General features: G+C 44.5%; 1 protein-coding gene across 1 annotated transcript in view; it reads left to right on the plus strand.

Annotated features, from left to right (window-relative positions):
• LOC138953389 (tachykinin-like peptides receptor 99D) overlaps window positions 1-23,021 on the plus strand; it is a gene marked incomplete at its 5' end in the record, with an annotated part of 143,220 nt that extends 120,199 nt beyond the window's left edge. The window contains 5 exons of the mRNA XM_070325189.1: window positions 13,452-13,637; window positions 15,958-16,183; window positions 18,530-18,626; window positions 19,676-19,850; window positions 21,585-23,021. Of these exons, the coding sequence (XP_070181290.1) occupies window positions 13,452-13,637; window positions 15,958-16,183; window positions 18,530-18,626; window positions 19,676-19,850; window positions 21,585-22,794 (1,894 nt within the window). The remainder of the gene's footprint in view (window positions 1-13,451; window positions 13,638-15,957; window positions 16,184-18,529; window positions 18,627-19,675; window positions 19,851-21,584) is intronic.
• Between the last annotated feature and the right edge of the window lie 1,561 nt (window positions 23,022-24,582).

Below are 24,582 nucleotides of genomic sequence, written 5' to 3' on the forward strand. Positions count from 1 at the left end.
AGTTGTCTGCACTGATGTCACCAGAGGTGAAACTTTTCACAAGACTGTTCTCATTGAAAAGAAAAAGAAAAAGTTTCCATACTAGAAAAGAAACGACATCATGCAAAAGTAGACTCATTCAGACGAAAGCAAAGGGCCATTGATAACCGTCGACGGAAAACTGTTCTCGCCGTCTGCGTTTCGTTTGTCTCCACTTTCCGGTCCTTCACTTGAAAAGAGTGATCGAGAGGGGAAACAATCCTTTCAAGAACCATAACTAGGTAGTAGGCGGACGTTGAGGAAGGCACAGAGTACGTTTCGCTGTATCATGTGTGATTGATTGATTCTTTGAGATCGTTTCTTTCCCTGTCTTCCTTTTTGTCCTTCTGTCCTGCTGTCTCTCTTTCTTCATCTTTTTCTTTCTCCAATATCTTTGTTGCATCTTGCTTTCTTGTTAATAACGTTTTTGGTCAGTTGCTGCTGTTTATTTTCTGAGTAAATCTTTTTTCATTTACTTTGGTTGCCCTTTAATCTGTTTGTTTTGTTTATTTCTTCTTTTGTTGTTGTTCTTTTCGTATTACTATCTCCCTCGCCATCTTGTTAATTTTTTCAGTAATGGCTGTTTCCATTTTTTCGCGCGACGTTATTTTGTTCTGATAATGTTTTTTTCAAATTGATTGCCTTTCTTGGTGTTTGTACAATCCGGTTTTTCTCTTTTCTGATCACTTTTTTTCTTTCTTTTTCACTTTTCTGTCATTGTTTTTTTCGTCCATTAATGCGTTCCATCTGAACTTTGTAATGTAAATGTCGCTTTTTATTTACTTTTAACTTTTGTGCGATCTATTTTTTGGGGTGTGTGATTTTATCATCCTTTCCTCTTTGTTTCTAATCGCTTTCTTTCCTTCATTTCTTCTGTGACATTCTCTGTCTCTGTCTGTCCGTCGCTATTTCTTTCTTTCTCGTTCTCTCTATCTCTCCCCCTCCCTTCTCAGTCTCTCCTTCTCTCTCAATCTCTCTCACTCCCCTCTCTGTCTCAGTCTTTATTTGTCTGTCTGTCTGTCTGTCTGTCTTTCTTACTGTCTCTCTCTCCCTCCCCTTTCTCTCTCTGCCTCTGTTTCTTTCTCTTTGTCTCTCTGTCTCAGCCTTCGTCAGTCTATCTGTCTCTGTCTCTGTCTCTGTCTCTGTCTCTGAGTCTCTCTCTCTCTCTCTCTCTCTCTCTCTCTCTCTCTCTCTCTCTCTCTCTCTCTCTCTCTCTCTTCGACATTTACTCATCACCGCTGTACAACATAACAGCAGATCAGAGTGATATTAGTCTTTCTCTGAGTTATATCTTTTACTTCCATCAGAAGATCTCATTTGTCAAGACAGGAAAGTGTCACGTATTCACTCTGGTTGGATTTTGGGCGCACGATACGTGTTTCTCGTGATCCAAACACATTGTTCCCGCTTCGGAAGAGTGGGAAAAAGCCCGACCAAAGGACAAAATCTCGCGAAAATCTGATCTCATGCATACTAATTCAGAGGTCGTTAATCCCTATATTTATCTTGGTAGATTGGTTTTTTTCTCGTTGTTTTCTCCGTTTGTTGTTGTTGCTTTTGCATTGGTTTTCCGACACGTTTGAGGTCAGTTTGAAAGGGGGGGGGGGGCGGCTTAACGAATCGGAGAATGACGAGGATGGACGGCTGACTGGTGTAAGAAAGTTAAAAGCATGACGAGGATGGACGGCTGACTGGTGTAAGAAAGTGACGAGGATGGACGGCTGACTGGTGTAAGAAAGTGACGAGGATGGACGGCTGACTGGTGTAAGAAAGTGACGAGGATGGACGGCTGACTGGTGTAAGAAAGTGACGAGGATGGACGGCTGACAGGTGTAAGAAAGTGACGAGGATGGACGGCTGACAGGTGTAAGAAAGTGACGAGGATGGACGGCTGACTGGTGTAAGAAAGTGACGAGGATGGACGGCTGACTGGTGTAAGAAAGTGACGAGGATGGACGGCTGACTGGTGTAAGAAAGTGACGAGGATGGACGGCTGACTGGTGTAAGAAAGTGACGAGGATGGACGGCTGACTGGTGTAAGAAAGTTAAAAGCATGACGAGGATGGACGGCTGACTGGTGTAAGAAAGTGACGAGGATGGACGGCTGACTGGTGTAAGAAAGTGACGAGGATGGACGGCTGACTGGTGTAAGAAAGTGACGAGGATGGACGGCTGACTGGTGTAAGAAAGTGACGAGGATGGACGGCTGACTGGTGTAAGAAAGTGACGAGGATGGACGGCTGACTGGTGTAAGAAAGTGACGAGGATGGACGGCTGACTGGTGTAAGAAAGTGACGAGGATGGACGGCTGACTGGTGTAAGAAAGTGACGAGGATGGACGGCTGACTGGTGTAAGAAAGTGACGAGGATGGACGGCTGACTGGTGTAAGAAAGTGACGAGGATGGACGGCTGACTGGTGTAAGAAAGTGACGAGGATGGACGGCTGACTGGTGTAAGAAAGTGACGAGGATGGACGGCTGACTGGTGTAAGAAAGTGACGAGGATGGACGGCTGACTGGTGTAAGAAAGTGACGAGGATGGACGGCTGACTGGTGTAAGAAAGTGACGAGGATGGACGGCTGACTGGTGTAAGAAAGTGACGAGGATGGACGGCTGACTGGTGTAAGAAAGTGACGAGGATGGACGGCTGACTGGTGTAAGAAAGTGACGAGGATGGACGGCTGACTGGTGTAAGAAAGTGACGAGGATGGACGGCTGACTGGTGTAAGAAAGTGACGAGGATGGACGGCTGACTGGTGTAAGAAAGTGACGAGGATGGACGGCTGACTGGTGTAAGAAAGTGACGAGGATGGACGGCTGACTGGTGTAAGAAAGTGACGAGGATGGACGGCTGACTGGTGTAAGAAAGTGACGAGGATGGACGGCTGACTGGTGTAAGAAAGTGACGAGGATGGACGGCTGACTGGTGTAAGAAAGTGACGAGGATGGACGGCTGACTGGTGTAAGAAAGTGACGAGGATGGACGGCTGACTGGTGTAAGAAAGTGACGAGGATGGACGGCTGACTGGTGTAAGAAAGTGACGAGGATGGACGGCTGACTGGTGTAAGAAAGTGACGAGGATGGACGGCTGACTGGTGTGAGAAAGTGACGAGGATGGACGGCTGACTGGTGTAAGAAAGTGACGAGGATGGACGGCTGACTGGTGTAAGAAAGTGAAATTCTTCGAGGCTGAATAAAAATACAATGGAACCTGCCCTGACGACCACCTCTTCCCAATGACCACCTGTCCATTGCGACCATCTCTAGGGATCCCTGAAGGGCATCTGCCCAAAACATTTACCTTTAAATAACGACCAGCTGTCTATAAGAGCCGTTTTTGGTTGGCCCCTTGGGTGGTTTGTTTGTTTGTTTGTTTGCTTAACGCCCAGCCGACCACGAAGGGCCAAATCAGGGCGGTGCTGCTTTGACATATAATGTGCGCCACACACGAGACAGAAGTCGCAGCACAGGCTTCATGTCTCACCCAGTCACATTATTCTGACACCGGACCAACCAGTCCTAGCACTAACCCCATAATGCCAGACGCCAGGCGGAGCAGCCACTAGATTGCTAATTTTAAAGTCTTAGGTTTGATCCGGCCGGGGTTCAAACCCACGACCTCCCGATCACGGGGCGGACGCCTTACCACTAGGCCAACCGTGCCGGTCCCTTTGGTGGTCGTTATTGACAGGGTCTCAAATAAATCAGATGAAGCTTTGTACGCCAACAAGTCTATATTCCTGTCGCAGCTAAGCCCTTTGAGTCTTGACTAATTAATTAACCCTTATTGGCTTAACACACTTCGCGAGAACTCTATAGCTCACCCCCGAGGACGAGGCTGCGTGTTTGCTGAACTTCTTTTGCGCCGAATCGTATGTAAATATTTTCCGATCAACACAGTTCAAAGGACGTTGTGTTTAAACACGCTAAGTAAATGGATGCAGATCGGATTTGTCGCAAACCTCTACAGATTTAGACAGCTTTGCACGCCAAAAGCTCAATCTAGCTTTTGGCTGAATTGTCCAACCTTTTCACTCAAATGACGCGTGAAGACTGAGAGTACTGTGACAACGCCGAACATGCATTAGCAAGTTAATCCAGTAAAAATGTTGAAGTAGATATGAAAATGGCTAATCTTTTTTGGAAGAGAAGAAAAACTATTCCGAACAACCGTATTAGTCTTCAGAATGTTTGACTCTTGATGTTTCTGCCGAAGTGACAAGTTCACAAAAGTCGAGGGCTGCCATAGTAAGCAGTAAAAGCACTGAACAAACGTTGTGAACCCATTGATGTTAGACAGAGCTGCAGACCAAACTAGTAAGGGAAATATGAGGGGAGATGGGACAGAGAGAGAGAGAGAGAGAGAAAGAGAGAGATGGAGAGAAAGAGAGAGATAGAGAGAGAGCGAGAGAGAGAGAGCGAGAGACAAACAGTCGGACAGACAGACAGACAGACAGACAGACACAGAGACAGAGGTATAGAGAGCAGTAGGGATATACGGACAGGCAGGCAATCAGTCAAGCAGGCAGACGGACAGACAGACAGACACGAAGACAGAGAGACAGAAAGACAGACAAACAGAGACACAGAGAGCTGTAGAGATACACGGACAGGCACATATATTCCGAGCGCGAGAAGTAGCACAGGCCAATCCAACTGAGTGCGTTTTCTTCCATTTGCTCCCCACCTTTCTTCTTCTTTCTTTCTGTGGACCAATTAACGCTCTCATTGTTCCCGCATTTTCTGGACAACTCGGGTAATGATTAAGGCGTTCTACTTCACGCTCGCATCTGACCCACTTCCCACCATCAAACCTCCAGTGTCCAAGATGTGAAAGGGGCAGTATTGAATGGAGGGGGGGGGGGGGGGGGTGGGGGGGCACAGACAGTTTGGTCTTTTATAGGAATAACTGACGGGACCTTCGTTATTGTAACCTTTCCTGCCGTTGTTCTCTGTTAGTCGGTCAGTGTATCTTCCACTCTCTCAGTGTCCGTCTCCATTTTCTTTTTTTTCCCCATCTCTGATATCGCCGTCCGATTGTATCTGTGTGGTCTGTCTTCCTTGTCTGTTCCTCTTAACCAGGAACCACCATATTTTATTGTATCTTATAATATGTCTGTCTGTCTGTCTCGGTCTCTGTGTATCTCTCTGTCTCTGTCTCTGTCTCTCTCTCTCTCTGTCTCTCTCTCTGTCTCTGTCTGTCTCTCTCTGTCTCTGTCTGTCTCTCTCTTGGTCTCTCTCTCTCTCCCCCCCCCTCTCTCTTTCTCTCTCTCTCTCTCTCTCTTTCTCCTAGAAACTGCAGTGCTTTATATCTCCCTCCTCTGCACAGGACAATTATTATTGACGATAAAATCACATTGAAACGATGCAATCTCCTGGCTATATCTTTCCATTATTCGTCGTTATTATAAACGTTAAAGCCGCTTCTAGATCCCCGTTAACCCCGAAAAACCTTACCAACAACATTGTCATTGAAATCACTTTAAAGCGATGAAACCTCCCTGCTACAATGGAAGCTACCTTTTAAGACCTTTAACAACCTGAGAAAATCAGGTCTTAGACAGAAAGGAGTCTGGCACCTGGGGGTAAATGTTCATAGGTTATCAACAGAACCTAAAAAACCTAAAAAAAATTCTGAGAAAACAGGATCTTAAATGGGAGGAAGTCTTAAAGTTGGGGGTCTTAAAAGGGGGGTTCCACTGAATATCTGTGTATTAATACTCCTTCTCTACTCCTACACCGTTATTAATAGCAAGATCTAGATCATCACTTTTCAGGACGTGTACGGGAACGTGTACGGGTAACGTCATCAAATCTAGTTTTTACGTCACGCGTTTGCCAAGATCTGCAGTCTTGGTGGGAGCAAAACAACGTATGCCTTTGGAACATTGGAGAAAAAAGTGAGTCACGGGTGACGCAATATCTACACGTTCACGTACAGGTCTTTTACTACACGTTCAATCATCTAGAACACTGTAATATCAACGATAAAACCACTTTGGTAGCACTCGAGACTCAGACGACAGAAACATAGTTATTGGTGTCCGGGAGTAACGTGCAACCCACCGCCCTGTGACAGAGAGTCCTCGTTCGTCATGGCGAACTGTTTAGGATGAAAACGTTTTGTCAGTCTGGGTAACAATGCCACCGTCATCATCAATTTGGGGTCAGACTGAGAGATCGCTTGGTCGTGCTGTTCATTCATTTCCCCCTGCAGCGGCAATAGTAGAAAATGGATAATGGGGGTGAATGGGGTGGGGTGTTGGAGGGGGGGGGGGGGTGTTGGAGGGGGGGGGGGGGTGGTGGTGGTGGGGAGGTGGGCACAATAAAGAATGTCCCGTCAAAAATTAATTCTTAAGGGCAGAATATACCTGCACAGTTTCAGCGGCACAGACGACGCACTGCATATTATTGATGCTGCGATAGGGATTATGACGAGTACTTGGCCTGTTTTCCTTTCACGCAACGTGCAGCGGGCTGGGATAATCTGCAGTGCGTCGTCTGTCCTGCTGAAGTTACATAGGTGAGCGCCGGGCCTTAGAACGAGCAGACTGGGGCGCATGCGTGAAGAGAGTACAGAGAGGGGAGAATGGACACATCTAACAGACCAGAGAAGACATAGAGATGGGGAAAGGACGGGAAGTTCCAGAAATTCAATCCTTATAGTTGCAAAAGTACCGATTAGATAAATTGTAACGAAATCTGAGTAATATATGGTCAGCCATTGGTTTTTGATTGTGGCTTTTTCTCATGCTTGCGAAAGAAAAATATGAAACTATCACAATGTGCGTTTTATCACCGATAGAATTTCTCTTTGGATGTGAAGAAAAAAAATGGATACGAATGATTATCTTCTGAATTAAATAAGCATTTTCATTCCACAAAATGGATCAGAATGATTGTCTTCTGGATTAAATAAGCATTTTCATTCCACAAAATGGATCCGAATGATTGGCTTCTGGATAAAATAAGCATTTTAATTTCACTGAGCTTGGGCATGGGACTTGTGACTGATCGGCGGTTGAAGGTTTCGAATCCGGGCCGGGTCGGACACGGGTCAATTTTATGTGCAGACTCAGAGACGGTATTCATATCCCACCCCCGCGTTAATACAGGGGCACGTAGAGGATTGGACAGAGGATTTACAGGGGGAAAGAGAACACAAGTATCTTTAAATCATGTGGCGAAGAGATCAAACACATCAACACAACTTGGTGTACAAAGCACTCTTAGTTTACAAACTTCCAACACCCTTCACATGATGGAGTGTTTGCTCTACATACTGAATGCTGAATGCGCTCCAGCTGTGACCGACGAGACTGGTAAAGAAATTCTGTCAGCCATACAAGTGCAAAGATTTATGAGAGGCAGAGGAGGAACATGAATGTTTGTGTTGCTTCCATAGTGGACTCTTTTCTTTCTGCCGTGTGAAGTGCAGCAATGCGTGTACATCATCGATATTGGTGAAGATACAACATTTCGTTTTGTCTTGATAAGAGGGGGAGGGGGGGGGCGGGGAGGGGGGCAGAGAAGGAGAAAGAGAGACAGATACACAGAGAGAGACAGGGAGTAAGTCAAGTCAAGTCAAGTCAAGTATTTTATTGTTTTGGGCCCAGATGGCTTTGAAACAAAGATATAACTTTAACAAAAAAAAGGTAACAAATCAGACAGTTAATATATGTATACAAATTGAGCGGACAAATACAACAATACTATACAACCAAAATAAATTGGCAATATACACTTCCATACATACTTGTACAAACAAAAATAAAAGAAAAATAGGTTTAACAAAATCAGGTAAGAGATCAGACAGATAATATGTATACATTAAACGGACAACGATAATATACAGCCGAAATAAATTGGCAATACCATTATGCCATGCATCTTTTGTAAAAACACAAAACAAAACAAAAGCATGTATTACATACATATACATACCAATAAAGAAACTAGATATAACGCTAACATACTAAAATCATAACGTGGGCTACAAATCTTGCTAGCTTCATTAGTTTTATCTTAGATTTACAATTCAGTAAAAGAGAGAGAGGACACCATACACATAACAGCTCCAGGCCTTTGCATGGACTTTGTGCATCCTTCCACTTAGGCAGAAAGATGCCAAAACTATTCAGCCGGACTCCTTACTAAAAGAATAAATCGTTTTTAAAGGGTTGGCCGACAACAATACAGAGAACAGTATCAATGCTGGATCGGTCTCGCATAACATTCTGGATTTTGGTAAAGAAACAAATTTAAACAAACAACAAACAACAAACAACAAACAACAAACAACAAACAACAAACAACAAACAACAAACAACAACAACAATAATTAGGACTCTGCTTAAAAAGCAGCCAGGCTGTTGAATTTTTTTTTATTTATTTATTTTTTTTTTAAACTGGAAGGGTACTCTCAACCCATCTATAAGTCTGGACAGATATAGGCCACTGTGAACGATCGGTTACACGAACACAAGAATTCAATGAAATGACTTTCTTCCAAAGGACTCTCGTACTTGGTATGTTCTTTGAAGTATTGAAACATTCGATCACGCTTTCGTCTGCGGTAGAAATCAACGCGGCAGAACTGACAAGCTATAGAGATTTTCCCTCACAAATTCAATATCGCGTGTCACAGTTACTCGAAGACAGTCTTCGTTCACTCAGACTCGTCTGTTGAGCCACTCCTCAGTAAGATGCTGTCCCTTGTAGCCCAACGCATGGAGTAATGATTTATCTAATCTGACCCACTTACCCAACCTTCAAAAACACGCGACAGACAAGACTTCGGAGAGAAAAAAACCCATCCTACAAGGCCTTGAAGCGTTGACACAGAGGCAACTCACACGGTTGAAGAGTGGAAAAAAGACAGAAAGAAAGAAAAAAAGAAAGAAAAAAAAGAAAGTAAAAACAAAAAGAAATCAAAAACAAAAAAGAAATTAAATGAACTGAAAAAGAGAAGAAAAAAACAAGTCAATCGGAATTACAAACAAGAAATGGATGAAAATTAATGACAAAGTGAGCGAAATAGACCAACTGCGAGGACGCAGGGAGACAGAGAGAGGGGGGGGGGGGGGGGGAAGAGAGACAGAGACAAAGACAAACATCTGGACAGAGAGACTAACAGAGAGACAGACAAGAAAAGCACAAGTATACAGAAGGTTTTCAAGGCCAAAGGATGCTTTCCGGAGCGAGGGCAGAAGATTTATGAATGGGGAAAAATAATCACTCCATTTCGTTCTCCATCATTTGCCATCATGAATTAATCAGTTCGAAGAATCTGCAGGCAAAGACTCGGATTTTAGTGCTTAGAAACCTGAATAGAAGTTCATTCTTGAGTTTGTCATTGCGAAATATCAACATACCTTGAAGAAATGTCAATCCGAGCAAAATGTAAAATATTTCTTGGCTATGGGCCAGTTATGGTTGCGAAGAACATTAATCATGTATCGAGTCTGGTAAGAAGAGTAAAAACGTGAAGAGGTTTTGGAATGAGAAATCAAGAATCAAAGACTCAAACTCAAAGACACAAAGATTTTAATGTCCTAAAATAAAAAAGGAAAATTGACTCGCAAGTCATCTGTGTGTTTTTGCATTCTGACATAAAACTATTTCCTTCTTCTTGTATCACTTTTTGTCTCTATCTGTGATTTAGCATCGACGTCAGAGAACCTTTGTTGTAGGTTCGACGATCTCCAAAAGGTAAATCTCCTTTTTTTTCCATATATCTCCTGCTGCCACTGTAGTCATTCTCAGTCATTCTTTTTCAATTGTGTCGGTCGCTTCATCATTTGTTTCATTTCTTTTACACATTTGTGTTGATATGACACTGGAGGCACAGAGAGAGAGAGAGAGAGAGAGAGAGAGAGAGAGAGAGAGAGAGAGAGAGAGAGAGAGAGAGAGAGAGAGAGAGAGAGAGAGAGAGAGAGAGAGAGAGAATTGAATTGAATAGAACTTTATTTAACAAGGATTAAGATTTAAGGCTACGCCGTTTCTTACAATCTGTCCTTGGGACGCACAGAGAGAGAGAGAGAGAGAGAGAGAGAGAGAGAGAGAGAGAGAGAGAGAGAGAGAGAGAGAGAGAGAGAGAGAGAGAGAGAGAGAGAGAGAGAGAGAGGGAGAGAGAGACAGAGAGAGAGAGAGAGACAGACAGAGACAGACAGAAAGAGAGAGAGACAGAGAGAGAGAGAGAGAAAGAGAGAGAGAGACAGAGAGAGACACAGAGAGAGAGAGACAGACAGACAGAGAGAGAGACAGAGAGAGAGAGAGATAGAGAGAGAGAGAGAGACAGACAGAGACAGACAGAAAGAGAGAGACAGTGACAGACAGACAAAAAGAGAAAGAGAGATAGAGTGTGTGTGTGTGTGTGTGTGTGTGTGTGTGTGTGTGTGTGTGTGTGTGTATGTGTGTATGTCTGTCTGTTTGTCTTTGTGTCTATCTGTATGTGTATGTCTGTCTGTTCCTCTGCCTTTATGTCTTTGTGTTTTAACCGTAGGCCTATCACGGCTGATGGATGTACACGTTTCAAGTTCTCAGGCACTTTCCTCGAAACACTTGTTCGATTGTAAGGCAAATTCATTCAGTCTGTACTCTGACACATTGGCTAGCACCATCCTTGTTTCTAACAAACAAAAGCACTGATTATCAACATCACCCCATGAAGTTTACCTCTCCGCATCCACCTGGCTTTGTGGTTGGTAGGGAGCTTTTGTGTACGCTCTCCGCGTACACCTGTCTTTGTGGTTCGTAGGGAGCTTTTGTGTACACTCTCCGCGTACACCTTTCTTTGTGGTTCGTAGGGAGCTTTTGTGTACGCTCTCCGCGTACACCTGTCTTTGTGGTTCGTAGGGAGCTTTTGTGTACACTCTCCGCGTACACCTTTCTTTGTGGTTCGTAGGGAGCTTTTGTGTACGCTCTCCGCGTACACCTGTCTTTGTGGTTCGTAGGGAGCTTTTGTGTACGCTCTCCGCGTACACCTGTCTTTGTGGTTCGTAGGGAGCTTTTGTGTACGCTCTTCGACACAGCTCTGGGGATAAAGTGAAAGAGTCAGTTTTGTCTGGCTATGACCACACAACCCTGGTCATGTGTAAAACATGGTTCTGTCTTGATTTATTCGCTCTCTGTCGCTCTTTGTCTCGCATATCCTCTCTCTTTTATATCCCCTTTTCTCTCTCTCTCTCTCTCTCTCTCTCTCTCTCTCTCTCTCTCTCTCTCTCTCTCTCTCTCTCTCTCTCTCTCTCTCTCTCTCTCTCGCCCCCCCTCTCGCGTGTGACGGAAGTCTGTTAATCTATTATGTTTGTGCAGCGACCGATTTTTGCTAAACGGAACAAAACAGCATGCATGTCTGTAACATCTTTGTCTTCTTTTTATTTGTTCACCTAGTTTGTTTTTATTTCCTGCAGTTCCGTCGCGATATAACCTTCGTGGTTGAAAACGACGTTAAACACCAAATAAACAAACAAACAAACAAATTTCCTGCCGTTGCTCCCTTTCGGGATGGTCGTCAGACATCATAATTTCATCTTGACAAAATTCTCTTTTTATTTTCTTTCTGTCTGTCTCTATCTTTCCTGATACTACGTCACAATAATGTCGTAGACTGGACGTTTACCTTCTCTTCTTCTTTGTTTCCAGCAGTTAACGAATACAAAAAAAAAGCAAAGAAAGATTTTAAAATGTAAAAAAACAATATTTTGAAAAAAGCGCCAAAAACACACTCAGGGCAAAAAGTTCAGAAAGAAAGAAGATTGAATCCCGTTTTTGTATGTGTAAACATGTTTGGGACTCGCGAAAACCACTTGGGCTAGCCCGGGATAACGAGATTTGAAAATATACGCGGCCGTTTCTATCGAGGCTAATTTCTAGCTAACACGCGATGCAAAAGAAGAAGACTTATGAAGAGAAAAAGAAGACCCAGGAATTTAAAGATACGTTCTTTCCGGTGTACACTGTCTCGTAAATCACCACAAAACCAGCCAGCTTTTTACTTGGACGCATACTTCATTTTCCGTTGAAAAAATCTCACAATCACCACAATCATCCATTCAGGTTTTTATATCTGATGAAAGCATTCGTCCACTTGGACACGTACTTGCTTTTCCGCGTTAACCATCAAATAGATCACTATAGATCCATCCAGGGTTGAACATCGGGTGAAAGCATCCTTCATTATGGACACAGACTTTCCTTTCATCTCATAAATCACCATAGAATCGATAGATGCCTCCATTTTTTTTAAAATTTATTTATTTTTTGCCAAGCACATCATTGTGGGGCTTTTAATCAAAAACATGCATCCATCTACAATGTATCATCATTCATCCTTCAACATTTATAATAAATATGTAAATGGCAAGTATACAAGACATATATTAACAACACTAGGACATAACAGACAGACGGACATATAACATACCGTTCATAACATGCAGATTACAAAAAGAAAGAAAGAGTGTGTGTGTGAGAGAGAGAGAGAGAGAGAGAGAGAGAGAGAGAGAGAGAGAGAGAGAGAGACAATGACAATGACAGAGAGAGAGAGAGAGAGAGAGCGTGAGAGAGAGAGAGAGAGAGAGAGAGAGAGAGAGAGAGAGAGAGCGAGCGAGAGAAAGAGAGAGAACGAGAGAGAGAGAGAGCGAGAGAGAGAGAGAGAGAGAGAGAGAGAGAGAGAGAGAGAGAGAGAGAGAGAGAGAGAGTGAAGGGGTAATGATGGTGGTGGTATCATTTATAATGTATACACTCTTAGATAATAATACAAATAATGGATTCTTCTTGAAGTTCCACCCAACAACAATCAAGCCTCCAGGTTTTTACATGGGGTGAAAGCATCATGCCACTTGGACACATACCAAATAACTACAGCCTGGCTATTTTCTGTGCAGAGCAGAATTTTTTAAAATAATTTTTTTTCACGTTGACATATATGCCATATAAAAAAAAAACATTCAGCAAAACAATTCTTACTCTTACTATTCTAAGCTATGAATGTTTGGTCGATTATGTCGAAGGTGAATAAACGGGGTTCTTGTGCAATGCTAAAGTCTGAGAAGATCTGTGGTTGTTTGCTCTATCGCTTACACGGGAATACAAGGGCCTTTAAAGCCTACACGTGTTTTGTTTTCCTTGCAAGTCTGGAATTATAGGCTCAGACTTGGTTAAGGGATTAATTGGACAGAGAGAAGTGTGGAGACCAACGTACCGTGTGAACAACCAGAGAGGGAGAGGGAAGGGGATGGGGGATGGTGGACGGAGGGTGGGGGTGTTTGTTTGGTTGACAGTAGCACACGATGTGTGTGTGTGTGTGTGTGTGTGTGTGTGTGTGTGTGTGTGTGTGTGTGTGTGTGTGTGTGTGGGTATGTGAGTGTGTGTGTGTGTTTCAATTGAATTGAATTGAATTAAATTGAATTGAAATGATCTATGTTTCAGGTATTACGCCATCGTGCATCCTCTATCGGCCATGAAGTTCAACAGCAAGTCGCGCACCAAGAAGATCATCGCGGCCACCTGGGCGATACCTGTGGTGCTAGCCTCCCCCTACACCTTCAGCAAGCCCAACCCCTTCGCCATCTCCAGCAGCTTCGGCACCATTGCCAGGCAGACCTGCACAGACAGGTAAGAATTATCACCTGTATGGAATTCGTTTAGTTCTATTGTACACATGCCCCTCCCCCCATTGCCAGGTAGCTTGTACAGCCAGGTATTTTTTTTCCATTTGTATCGCTTTCCTGGCACTTGGCACCGCAGCCCCCCCCCCCCCTCCTCCTTCCTATGCTGATGAGGTTCACCTTTACGAAGCCCTATCTGTTGCTCATTTCCGGTAACTTTGGCTCTATTTTCAGGCTGACATGTACATACAGGTAAGAGTTATCACCTGGACCTCCCCTCTGCTCCCTCGTCCTTGCACACACACACAAACACACACACACACACACACATACACAGAAACACACACACATACACACACACACACACACATACCTTGTCCTTCACCAAACCCAACCTGTTCGTCATTTCCGGTAACGTTGGCCCCATTGCCAGGCTGACCCGTGAAGACAGATACAAATTCTCACCTGTGACCGCCTCATTTGCTTCACTGACTTTAAACACCTGGTGGTGGCTTTTTACTCCACTTTGATCCAACAAGGCTGTCCGTTGCTTTAGTTCCATGCATGGGTGATACGTTCAGGGCCGCGGGGCACGAGAAAGTCACCAGCCGGATAGGAGCCAGCCGCGGTGTTGGATTTGTTAAAATTGAGATTTGTTGTAATTTCAACGAATCAGACCCCGCGGGTGGCACCCACTTTCGGTTCGTGCACCTCATCCCTGGCCTCTCTCTATGCCCCTACTATACCCTACTATACCCCTACTATACCCCTACCATACCCTACAGAACAAAGACCTCATGGCAAGAACTGACAACAGCAATGATCGCACAATATCTCAGCGCCGTCCTTTCAAGCACATCATCAGTACCTGAAAAGGGTTCATGATATCCTACATCATAAGATATTTGATCCGATTGACAGCGTGTGATAATCGGATCTAGTAAGCCCGCGATAAGAGCATTAGAGCATAATAGCGTTGTAGTAGATGAATTACAGATCTGAAAAAATAGAAACGACGAATTTGACTTTGACAATATTGAATAATATCCAAGTTGTTTACAAAAACAGAGGTGAAGAAGTGTCTTGGAAACAGGAGAAGGTAACTAGGGGTTCGAAATCAACACTTCTCCGGTTCAGCTCTGTTCAAGCTCTATGTTTGATTGTTTGTCCAACTAACACAAAATATCAATAACTGAGGGCCCCAAAGGGGGGGTATCATCACGATCACGGGAAGGGGAATTTTAGGGTTCACGATCACAGTTACCTTGATTTTTGTTTTCACGATCACAAACACCTTGACGAATAGAGGACCATAGAGTGATACAGCTGTGAAAAATGTACGTTGAAAATAAAATGCTTCGCAATAATGCCCATCACGATCACGAAAACAAATGACGATCACGATCACGAGACTTTATTTTTTTGTCATCACGGATCACGGGCAAAGTCCCATCACGATCACAGAAATGGAAATTTCGGCAATCACGGTCACAGAAAGGTAAAAAAACACCAATCACGATCACGATTTTAAACCCTTTGGGGCCCTCATAACTGAAGGGACAGACTTAAAACGGCTTCAACTGAAAGATGTCTGACATTGATTCATAATTGTTTGACCTGTTTCGCATAACTGTACCAGCGTTTTGCACCCCCCCCCCCCCCCCCCGACAAAAAAAAATAAAATAAAAATTAAAAAAATCTTCTTGTGAACATCATTTTAAGTAAGTATCAGACCTACAGCAGACATTGCGTCGCAGGAGTAGCAGAAATACAGTACTGCGCAACAGAAAATTAAGCCCAAGCTTACTTTGAAACATAAACATTTATTAACAATGTCAGAAAGGAAACAAACTTGCATCGGCCGCGCGTAGCAAAATAACAACCAACCATATTAACATTGTCTGCTGTGTCCAAAAGAAGCATTATTTTCTAAAGACGGAGAGGATCCATTGAAGAACGGAAAAGATCTACCGCAGCACGGCATCGCATATCTACAGTAATGCTTGTTACATTGATATATTGCGTAACTATCCAAGCATAATACTAAATGATTGCGTTCCTCTCTTAGCACTACGCTATCACTGATTTTAACATAAGTTTAGATCAGCGTACACTATGTATAAGGGAAGATTCTTCTTCGTTCATAGGCTAAAACTCCCAAGGGAAGCAATTCGTCACTCGCTTCCTCTTCCGTTTAAGGCTTAGCACAAATACATCATGCACGGTAACAGAAAGCCTTCTCTTGCGCCGTAAGAACGCACGTCACACTGCGCACAATACAAACGAAACCCTCGCCTAATCTGACACTGACGTTGGTTGCTGTGCAGATTCGACGAGATTGACGCCCTGATGTACGGACCTGGAGTGATGGACCGCTTCCGTCGTGGCTTCTTCATGTTCCTCTTCCTCGTCATCTACCTCATCCCCATGATCGTTATTCTGGCCACGTGCGTGCGCATCGCCATCTGTCTCCTCCAGCCAATCGCCGTGCGCCGCTGGCCGCCCGCTACGCGCAAGGATACCGGAAGACGTCAAGAGGAGAACAAGCGGAAGGTACGTGATACGGTTGGCAAAAGAGTTCGACAGACTGACGAATGTGGCAGTGGTGTGAATTGGACATATATATACTGTCCGAATGAAGTGGATGGGAGTGCAAGGATAAAGATGGAGAGGGTGGGGAGTGGGGGGTGGGGGAGGGGTTGAAGGGGGGGGGGACTCGGGGGGGGGGGGGGAGGGGGGGCAAAAAGGAGACAGGAGGATAGATTACATTGGAGGAAAACAGAAGCGAGAGCGAAGAAAAACAAACAAAAAAGACAAGGAAAGCAGTTGTATGGGGCCGGGTAACTCAGGTTGTTGAGCCCTGGACTTGCGATCCTAGACTCACTGGTTCCAATGCAGGTCGGGACGGATACGGGTTAACTTTATCTAATATGTGCAGACTCAGAGACAGTATCCATGTCCCGCCCCCCTGTCACCACACGGTAGCAAGTAAAAGACCTTTATAAGTCATTCTGCCGTAAGTGCAGCTGGCTGATCAGTACACCTTAACACTCTTACACCTGGGTAGCGCGACTCATGGTGCTGCTAGCTTTCCACTGGGAGGAAGCGACCCACATTTCCCAGCATTGGGATAACAGAGTAAATGAAATGAAATGAATTGAAAATAAAATGAAAACATTTTCATGTCACTGCATCGTTCTCTCACAGCTGCTGGAAGACTATATAGTTCCACATGACTCTCGTTTGCTTATCTATACTTAGAGAGCTAACTTTCCTTTGTACGTATCTTGGATCCTTAGAAAAGACAAATCAGATTAATTCCCACGAAAATGAATTTCACAGTAGCACCCAAAAGGGAGGAAAAAGGAGCAGCAGCCGACGAGGGCGACAAGACTGACAAGTATAGAAAGTGTCTGTTCACACTTAGATGTGTAGACATCTACGTGAGGCGGTTGGAAAAAAGAAGAAGAAACGGATTGGAAGATAGGGCTGGAAGACGCATGGACTTTTAAGGCCAAAAAAAGTCTGTTTACGGTAACATAGGCACACACAAAATAGGGTCGGTAGGTCGGGATTTTTTTTCCCCAAAAAAACCCCATATTTTTAAGTTATTTGGCCAAAAAACAAAGACTTTTTTTCTCCTTTTTTTTCTTCTCCCAAATGCCAAAACAAAGTCTAGGGTCGCGCGAAAAAATAGGGTCGGTCGGGATACCGTAAACAGACTCTTTTTTGGGGGGGCCTAAAGTCAGGAGTTTTCAAGGAGTTGCAGATCGGAAAAGTTCATTTATTGTTTAGTATATAGTTCATTTAATGTTAGTATAGTTTATTTATTGTTTAGTATCGTTCATTACATTTGAGTAAAGCTCTTAAAGCTCGTAATTTTAGTATATTTAATTTATTTTCAGTATAGTTTATCTAATTTGTAGGTAGGTCATTTAATTTCGCCGTGAAGAATGGAAGTGATGGGGGGAAGACTGAAAGGGACAGACGAGGGTATAGCGTGGCGGATGTTGAGGCTTCGAGGGGGGTGGGAGGGGTGTGTGTGTGTGAATGGGACAGCGAAGTAAATTTAACGGATTCAAAGACCCTTTCCGTCAGGGTTTCCTGGAATCAATATGGCGGTGATTTTAACACGCAAATCGCATTTAGTCTGTCACCCCAGCGACGTCGCCTTACCCCCAGCCACTCACCACAAAGAATGATAATGGTAGGCACGCTCCCTGAACACGCCGTGAAAACTAAAATATTTATTTCATTCCAACTAGAAATAGGTCCCTGATTCAAATAATCCATCAAGATCCCTAAATTGAACATAAATCTAGCACGATTCAAGATTCTTCTTATTCCGCTTGCCGTCGAGCTTCAAGACTCAAATATTGCTTTGTTTTTGTTAAAACCAACAGGGAAATTAGAGGATTTTTTTAGACTGAGATGTTCAGAGTGCTTCGCTTCTTGCCCACCTATATGTCTGTCTCCGTGTCTGTCTGTCTGTCCGCCTTTCTGTAAGTCAGTCTGGGGTTCGATTTGTCAGTTGGTCCAAACACGTATTCTTCCTGCGCCCCTCCTTTCGTCTGTTTAAGTATTTATTTATTCATTTATTGATTGAGATTTATTTATTCATTTATTTGTCTATTTATTTCTTATTTATTTATTTATCTATTTATGTATATATTTATTTATTTATTTATTTATTTATCAATGATTGATTATGTACTTTTTTATTTATCTATTTATTTATGTATCTATTTATATATCATAATTATTTCATTCACTCATTTATTCTTGACATTAAGTACGACTAATGGCGAGAGGGTGAAAGAGTTAATAAGGCGCCATCTTCCCCACATCATGTGCACGACATACAAGCGAGACAGACAATTAACTGTCTGGTGGTTGCAGGTGGCGCGGATGGTGATCGTGGTGGCGGTGGCTTTCATCGTGTCGTGGTCGCCCTTCTACCTGTGTACGCTCATCTCACAGATACAGACCATCAGTGGTAAGTCTCACACATATCTCACAGATACAGACCATCAGTGGTAAGTCTCACACACATCTCACAGATACAGACCATCAGTGGTAAGTCTCACACATATCTCACAGATACAGACCATCAGTGGTAAATCTCACCGATACAGACCATCAGTGGTAAGTCTCACACACATCTCACAGATACAGACCATCAGTGGTAAGTCTCACACATATCTCACAGATACAGACCATCAGTGGTAAATCTCACCGATACAGACCATCAGTGGTAAGTCTCACACATATCTCACAGATACAGACCATCAGTGGTAAGTCTCACACACATCTCACAGATACAGACCAGCAGTGGTAAGTCTCACACACATCTCACAGATACAGACCATCAGTGGTAAGTCTCACACATATCTCACAGATACAGACCATCAGTGGTAAGTCTCACACATATCTCACAGATACAGACCATCAGTGGTAAGTCTCACACATATCTCACCGATACAGACCATCAGTGGTAAGTCTCACACATATCTCATAGATACAGACCATCAATGGTAAGTCTCACCGATACAGACCATCAGTGGTAAGTCTCACACATATCTCACAGATACAGACCATCAGTGGAAAGTCTCACACATATCTCACAGATACAGACCATCAGTGGTAAGTCTCACACATATTTCATGTCAGTGTTCTCTCTCTCTCTCTTTCAATTCTCTCTCTCTCTCCCTTTCCCCCTCTCTCTCCGACTCACTCACGCACACACACACACACGCACGCACGCACGCACGCACGCACGCACGCACGCACGCACGCACACACACACACACCCTCACACACACACACACACACACACACCCTCACACACACACTGCACACACACACACACACACACACGCGCGCGCGCGCGCACGCACGCACGCCCGGGAAGAGACTATTGTGTACACTATTGTGAAAATCTAAAATCTCTTTTCACCATTTCATTTACTTTCTCATCACTTTTTTGTTCCAGGTGGTTTTGACGCAACACTTTTTATTCACTTCCCTTTCACGATTTTGTTCCAGGCGGTACCAACTTCCTGCGAGAGAAGAACTTCGTGTTCACCATGCTGATGATCCACCTATGCGGGTTCCTCAACTCTACCATCAACCCTCTCATCTACACTGGAATGAGCAAGAAGTTCCGCCGCTCCTTCAAGATGATCCTCAGCGGATGTATCTGCTGCCGCCTAACCAACAGGTGTGTGTGCGCCCTCGGCCGCAAAACCAAGTGCCTGTCACGCACCGGACACGTGAAACACACGTGCATTATTCATAGGACCATAAACCTTCAACAGATGGAGTGGAGGCGCTCCACATGACTATAATGTAGATGATGATAATGATGATGATGATGATGACGATGACGACGACGCATGGAGTATTGTATTGGATCAGATAGCCTTGTACAATTAAACCATCCGAGCGTTGTCCTGAGAAAATAAGAGAAGCTCTCCCCACGCCTCTCTCTCTCTCCCCCCCCCTCCCCTTTTTTGTCATGGTGGACGTTTCAGCCTTGCGGGTCACGCCCAAGCGCAATATCCCGTGATCTAAGTAAATATTGTAATACCAGTTTGAAAAAGTTTCTTAATAAAATAAATTCTGAATCTTTGTGACAATTGTTAAAAAGATTTTAAATACGTTGTTTTTTTGCCTTTGTAACTATTTTCTGATCTTTAAGATTGTAAAATTCGAGTATCGTGAAGTATGTTGTTACCAGTTACTATGGTGACTGATTCCACCTTCCCAATAACTGAACATTGCCTGAAAAGGGCTTTCTCAGGGTACTGGTATGGCGGCGAGTCATGCGATGTTTTGTACCACGTTATAATCTTGCATTGTTGTGAATGATGTTGTGCTGGTCGTTTTTTTCTAATCTGACTCTGCCTGTTTTCTGATGTTTTGCACTTCCCTTTTCTTCTTTTGTTGTGGTCCGATTCAAAGGTCCTTCGTTGTAATAAAAAAAACAACAACAAAAAAACAAAAAAAACAACCTTGTTCGAGACTTGTAGAACGTACAAGGTAGACAACTGCAGTGTACTAGTAGCACACTGGTCTGATCTGTAACAGCCTCCCTTTCGTGTAGATATTAGTGTGCAACATAATTATCTGCTGTCAAAACAAAAAACAAAAAAAAACAAAAAAAAGCAACGCTTGCTTCATATCTTTAGCCCAAGGTAGACAACAAGATCGTGGTAGAACCTGGAAGATCTTGTGTGGTAGCTTCCCTTTGGTGTAGATCTCTCACAACTGCTGGCCTGATACGTCAAATGCCTGTGTTAGTCGTTTCACTAGTTTGTTAGCATCTTCAAGCGAGTTTGAAATTGTTTTTATTTGATGCTGACTGTGCCTGCTCTTTGCAACTTAATTGTTAAATAACAACCTGTAATTAAGGCACTTCATTACTTATCTCCACAAGTGTCATGCTTATATCTGTGTCATTGTACATGTATCTGCAAACTTTTTGTTTTGTGTGTGTGTATTTTGTTTTGTTTTTCTACTTACTTTATTGCTGTGGTTAGGAGTTGCATGTGTAACCGTAAGGTTAGTCGGGTCATGAAAGCACACACGAAAAACGTAAAAGAAAGAAACTGGACATTGCTTTCGATTGTATCTGCTTGCTCTACTGCCTTGCGCTAGATTCTCGTCTGCACAGTGACTGTTTCTTTCAATGGCACGACTCTATTCTGTGAAACTGCTACATGTATCATTCTTCTCACTCTCTGTACGTACCAACCACTGCCTGCATGTTTTGAGAAAGAGCATGGACTGTGTATCACAAGGAATAGCTTGACGTACGTTGTCGTCGTGGAGTGTAGTAGTCTCTTGCTGCTGCTGCTGCTGCTGCTGCGCTTTCTTCTCTGCTCACTCTGGCTGCCCACGGCGCATGCGCGTTGCGCTCTCTTGTCACTGTCGCCGTTTCTGTGTGCTGCAGGTTTCTGCGCTATCGAGACTCTCTGACGAGGGGCATGTCCGGAGCTTTTACGTCATCATTACGTCAGTCGATGACGGAGGTGCGTGACGTAAACGACATCGCTCCGAGCGAGGCGGGGTCTTCGTCCGGCGGGGCGGAGGGGGGTCATCACAGCGTCCGCTCCAAGCTCAACCAGGGCAGCCTGCGAAGCCAAGCCGGGGGCGGGGGTGGCAACAGCCTTCGTCAGAACCACCACCACCACCACCAGGCACAACAACCCAACCAGCGGGCAGGACGCCAGCAGAGCCACAACCGTCAGTACAAGCTGTGCCGGGACCAGACCCTGGATCCGCCCGTCTCGCCCGCCTCCCCCTCGCCGGAAATGAAGCCTCGGAAGCCCAAGCCACGTGGTTTCAAGCTGTGGAAGTCACGTGACCAGGGAGAAGTCCTGATCCAGCTGGAGCCGCTGAAAGCCAAGAAGAAGCAACGCAAGATGGAAGAAGACAAGCCGGGAGGTCACCCTATCGCACCCGCTGCGGCCTCCACCACCACCGACTCCCAACAGCAGGAGCGTCTTCTTCAAGGATGCAGCAATGAAAATCAGCTCTTTCTCAGCGAAGATGAGAAAGAAGGCTCTGCCGGCAGGGACAAGGGATTGATGGAAGAAGCTGACGCGGGAACGAAACTCCTGCCCGTCTCCAGCCAACAAGGCCAAACAGAACCGGACGCTCCAATCCTGCTCCACAGCTACTCCGACAAAATCAACGGCACGGTTCCGACTTCAGGCGAAGGTTCCATCCCTAACGGAGACTGCAAGCGATCCCAAAGCGTACACGATGCTGCCGACACCTTTCGGGCTGCATTCAAAAGCACGAACGTCAACGGAAGCTGCCGCACTGACGACAGCATACTCCCTGCAGACCATACGCTGTGCGGGAGCCATCGGAACCCCAATGGAACTCCGCAGCCTCCAGGCAAGACGGGCGGGGAGTGGAGTATGGTCACCATGAACGGAGGATCGCATCACATTCTAAAAGACAGCAGCGGCAGTACCAAAGACCTCAACGGCAGCGTGGACAGTAAAACAACTGCTGAACTGTTTCTCGGCGGCAGCAGAGACTGTCGGGATAACACACCCGCCGTCAAGATGAGCAGTGTCAAAAACAACAACCAAAGTGTGAACAGTCAGTACGCCGGGCTTGTTCAGGCTGGGTCCTGTGTTCAGTTATGAACACACCCACCAGGATCTGTTTGACTGCAGACTCTTGAAGATAGCTTCGTTCCCGTGTAAACCATCCTGTAAAGCCTGTCATTAATTGGGCCAAGTCGACTACGCTGGCCGCACGGAGCTTTAGCACTTATTTTTCAGTAACAAGACTTCGCGAAATCAGTGAAGGATCGCTTTAAAGCTCTGAGACACAAAGGGAAGGAAGCGTTGTAAATGCAGACGACAGGCGAAGCGTCTGCCCAGGTTTGTACGTGGGTTAACAGAATATTTCTACTTGGACCAGTATACGCTCGATCGTACAAAGCACAAACACATACCCTGACTGCTTCCTAGATCCTGTGCAGAGGTGGGATATTTCGCGGATTTATGTTTGCAGTTTAAAGCCTGATATTGATTGGGCCAAGTCGACTTCACAAAGTCCACTTGACGAGCTCGCTGCACGAAGCTTAGTCCACTTGACGAGCTCGCTGCACGAAGCTTAGTCCACTTGACGAGCTCGCTGCACGAAGCTTAGTCCACTTGACGAGCTCGCTGCACGAAGCTTAGTCCACTTGACGAGCTCGCTGCACGAAGCTTAGTCCACTTGACGAGCTCGCTGCACGAGGCTTAGTCCACTTGACGAGCTCGCTGCACGAAGCTTAGTCCACTTGACGAGCTCGCTGCACGAAGCTTAGTCCACTTGACGAGCTCGCTGCACGAAGCTTAGTCGGTGAATGTTTAGGTTAATAGAGTTCACGGGTACGAAGTCTTCGCGAAGACAACTTCGGACGCCCCTAAGGACAGCCTTTAGGAAGGTGTCAGTGACAAGATTAGTTCAGCAAAAAAAACACCCATCTTTTCCACAGAAACAAAGAGAGGTTCAGGTTGTTGATTTTTCCTATGTGTCCAAGTGGGAGGATGCTCGTGGCTCATGTAAAATCCTGACTGGATCGTAAGGGATTTACACGATGGTTTACACGTGAAGGGAGCTATACCGATCAAAACGATGTACAATCATCGTCATTGAATGAAACCGTGAACACAAAATCCATTCAGCCAAACCATTGTGAACTGAACAATTACGTCACACAGCTAAATCTCCTCTGAACACACTGGATCATTAGATACGGACGACAGTCGTGAACACAAAATCCATCACTCTTACCATCGTGCACCGAACAAATTGCGCAACTGTCGTCACTGAACACATGTACTAATGTTGACTAACTGCTGTCACATTAAAGGCACAGTCCTTCCCTTGTAAAGGTTTGGCTCACTCTCTCAGATCTGGCCAAATTTTTACCTGAAATTAAACCATCCCTTGGTTTAAACAGTGATTGTTCAACAGTGTATGGATAATGCATATTAATAAGGATCAACAACAAGCTCAAGCTTATGGGTGATGACCCTTCACTTCGACTCATACCAAAACTCAACACCCTGACTTATGTCTGTGCAGAGTGGGACTTGGTTTATGAACCGATTTCTTGAAAAGACACGGAGGAAGAATTAAATGAGGCTGTTGATTTTTGGTATGTGTCTAAGTGGAAGTGTGGTCTTATATTCCACGTGATTAACTTGGACATATCTGAGATAGAGAGCAGAAATGTTTTCTCGGGAAGGACTGTGCCTTTAAGTCTATACTGATGACAGCAGTGAATTCACACACCAATCAGAGTTTGTCAGCGTTGCGTAATCGTCCCCTCCTGCAGTTATTGGTTTGCAGGCTTGGTGAGGAGGGCTAAGAAATGCTGATTGTGAACAAGTTCTTCTGTGAACAGCTATAGTTGTGAACAAGTTCTTCTGTGAACA

The sequence above is a fragment of the Littorina saxatilis genome, linkage group LG17 (genome assembly GCF_037325665.1).
Source record: "Littorina saxatilis isolate snail1 linkage group LG17, US_GU_Lsax_2.0, whole genome shotgun sequence".
NCBI classification, from domain to species: domain Eukaryota; kingdom Metazoa; phylum Mollusca; class Gastropoda; order Littorinimorpha; family Littorinidae; genus Littorina; species Littorina saxatilis.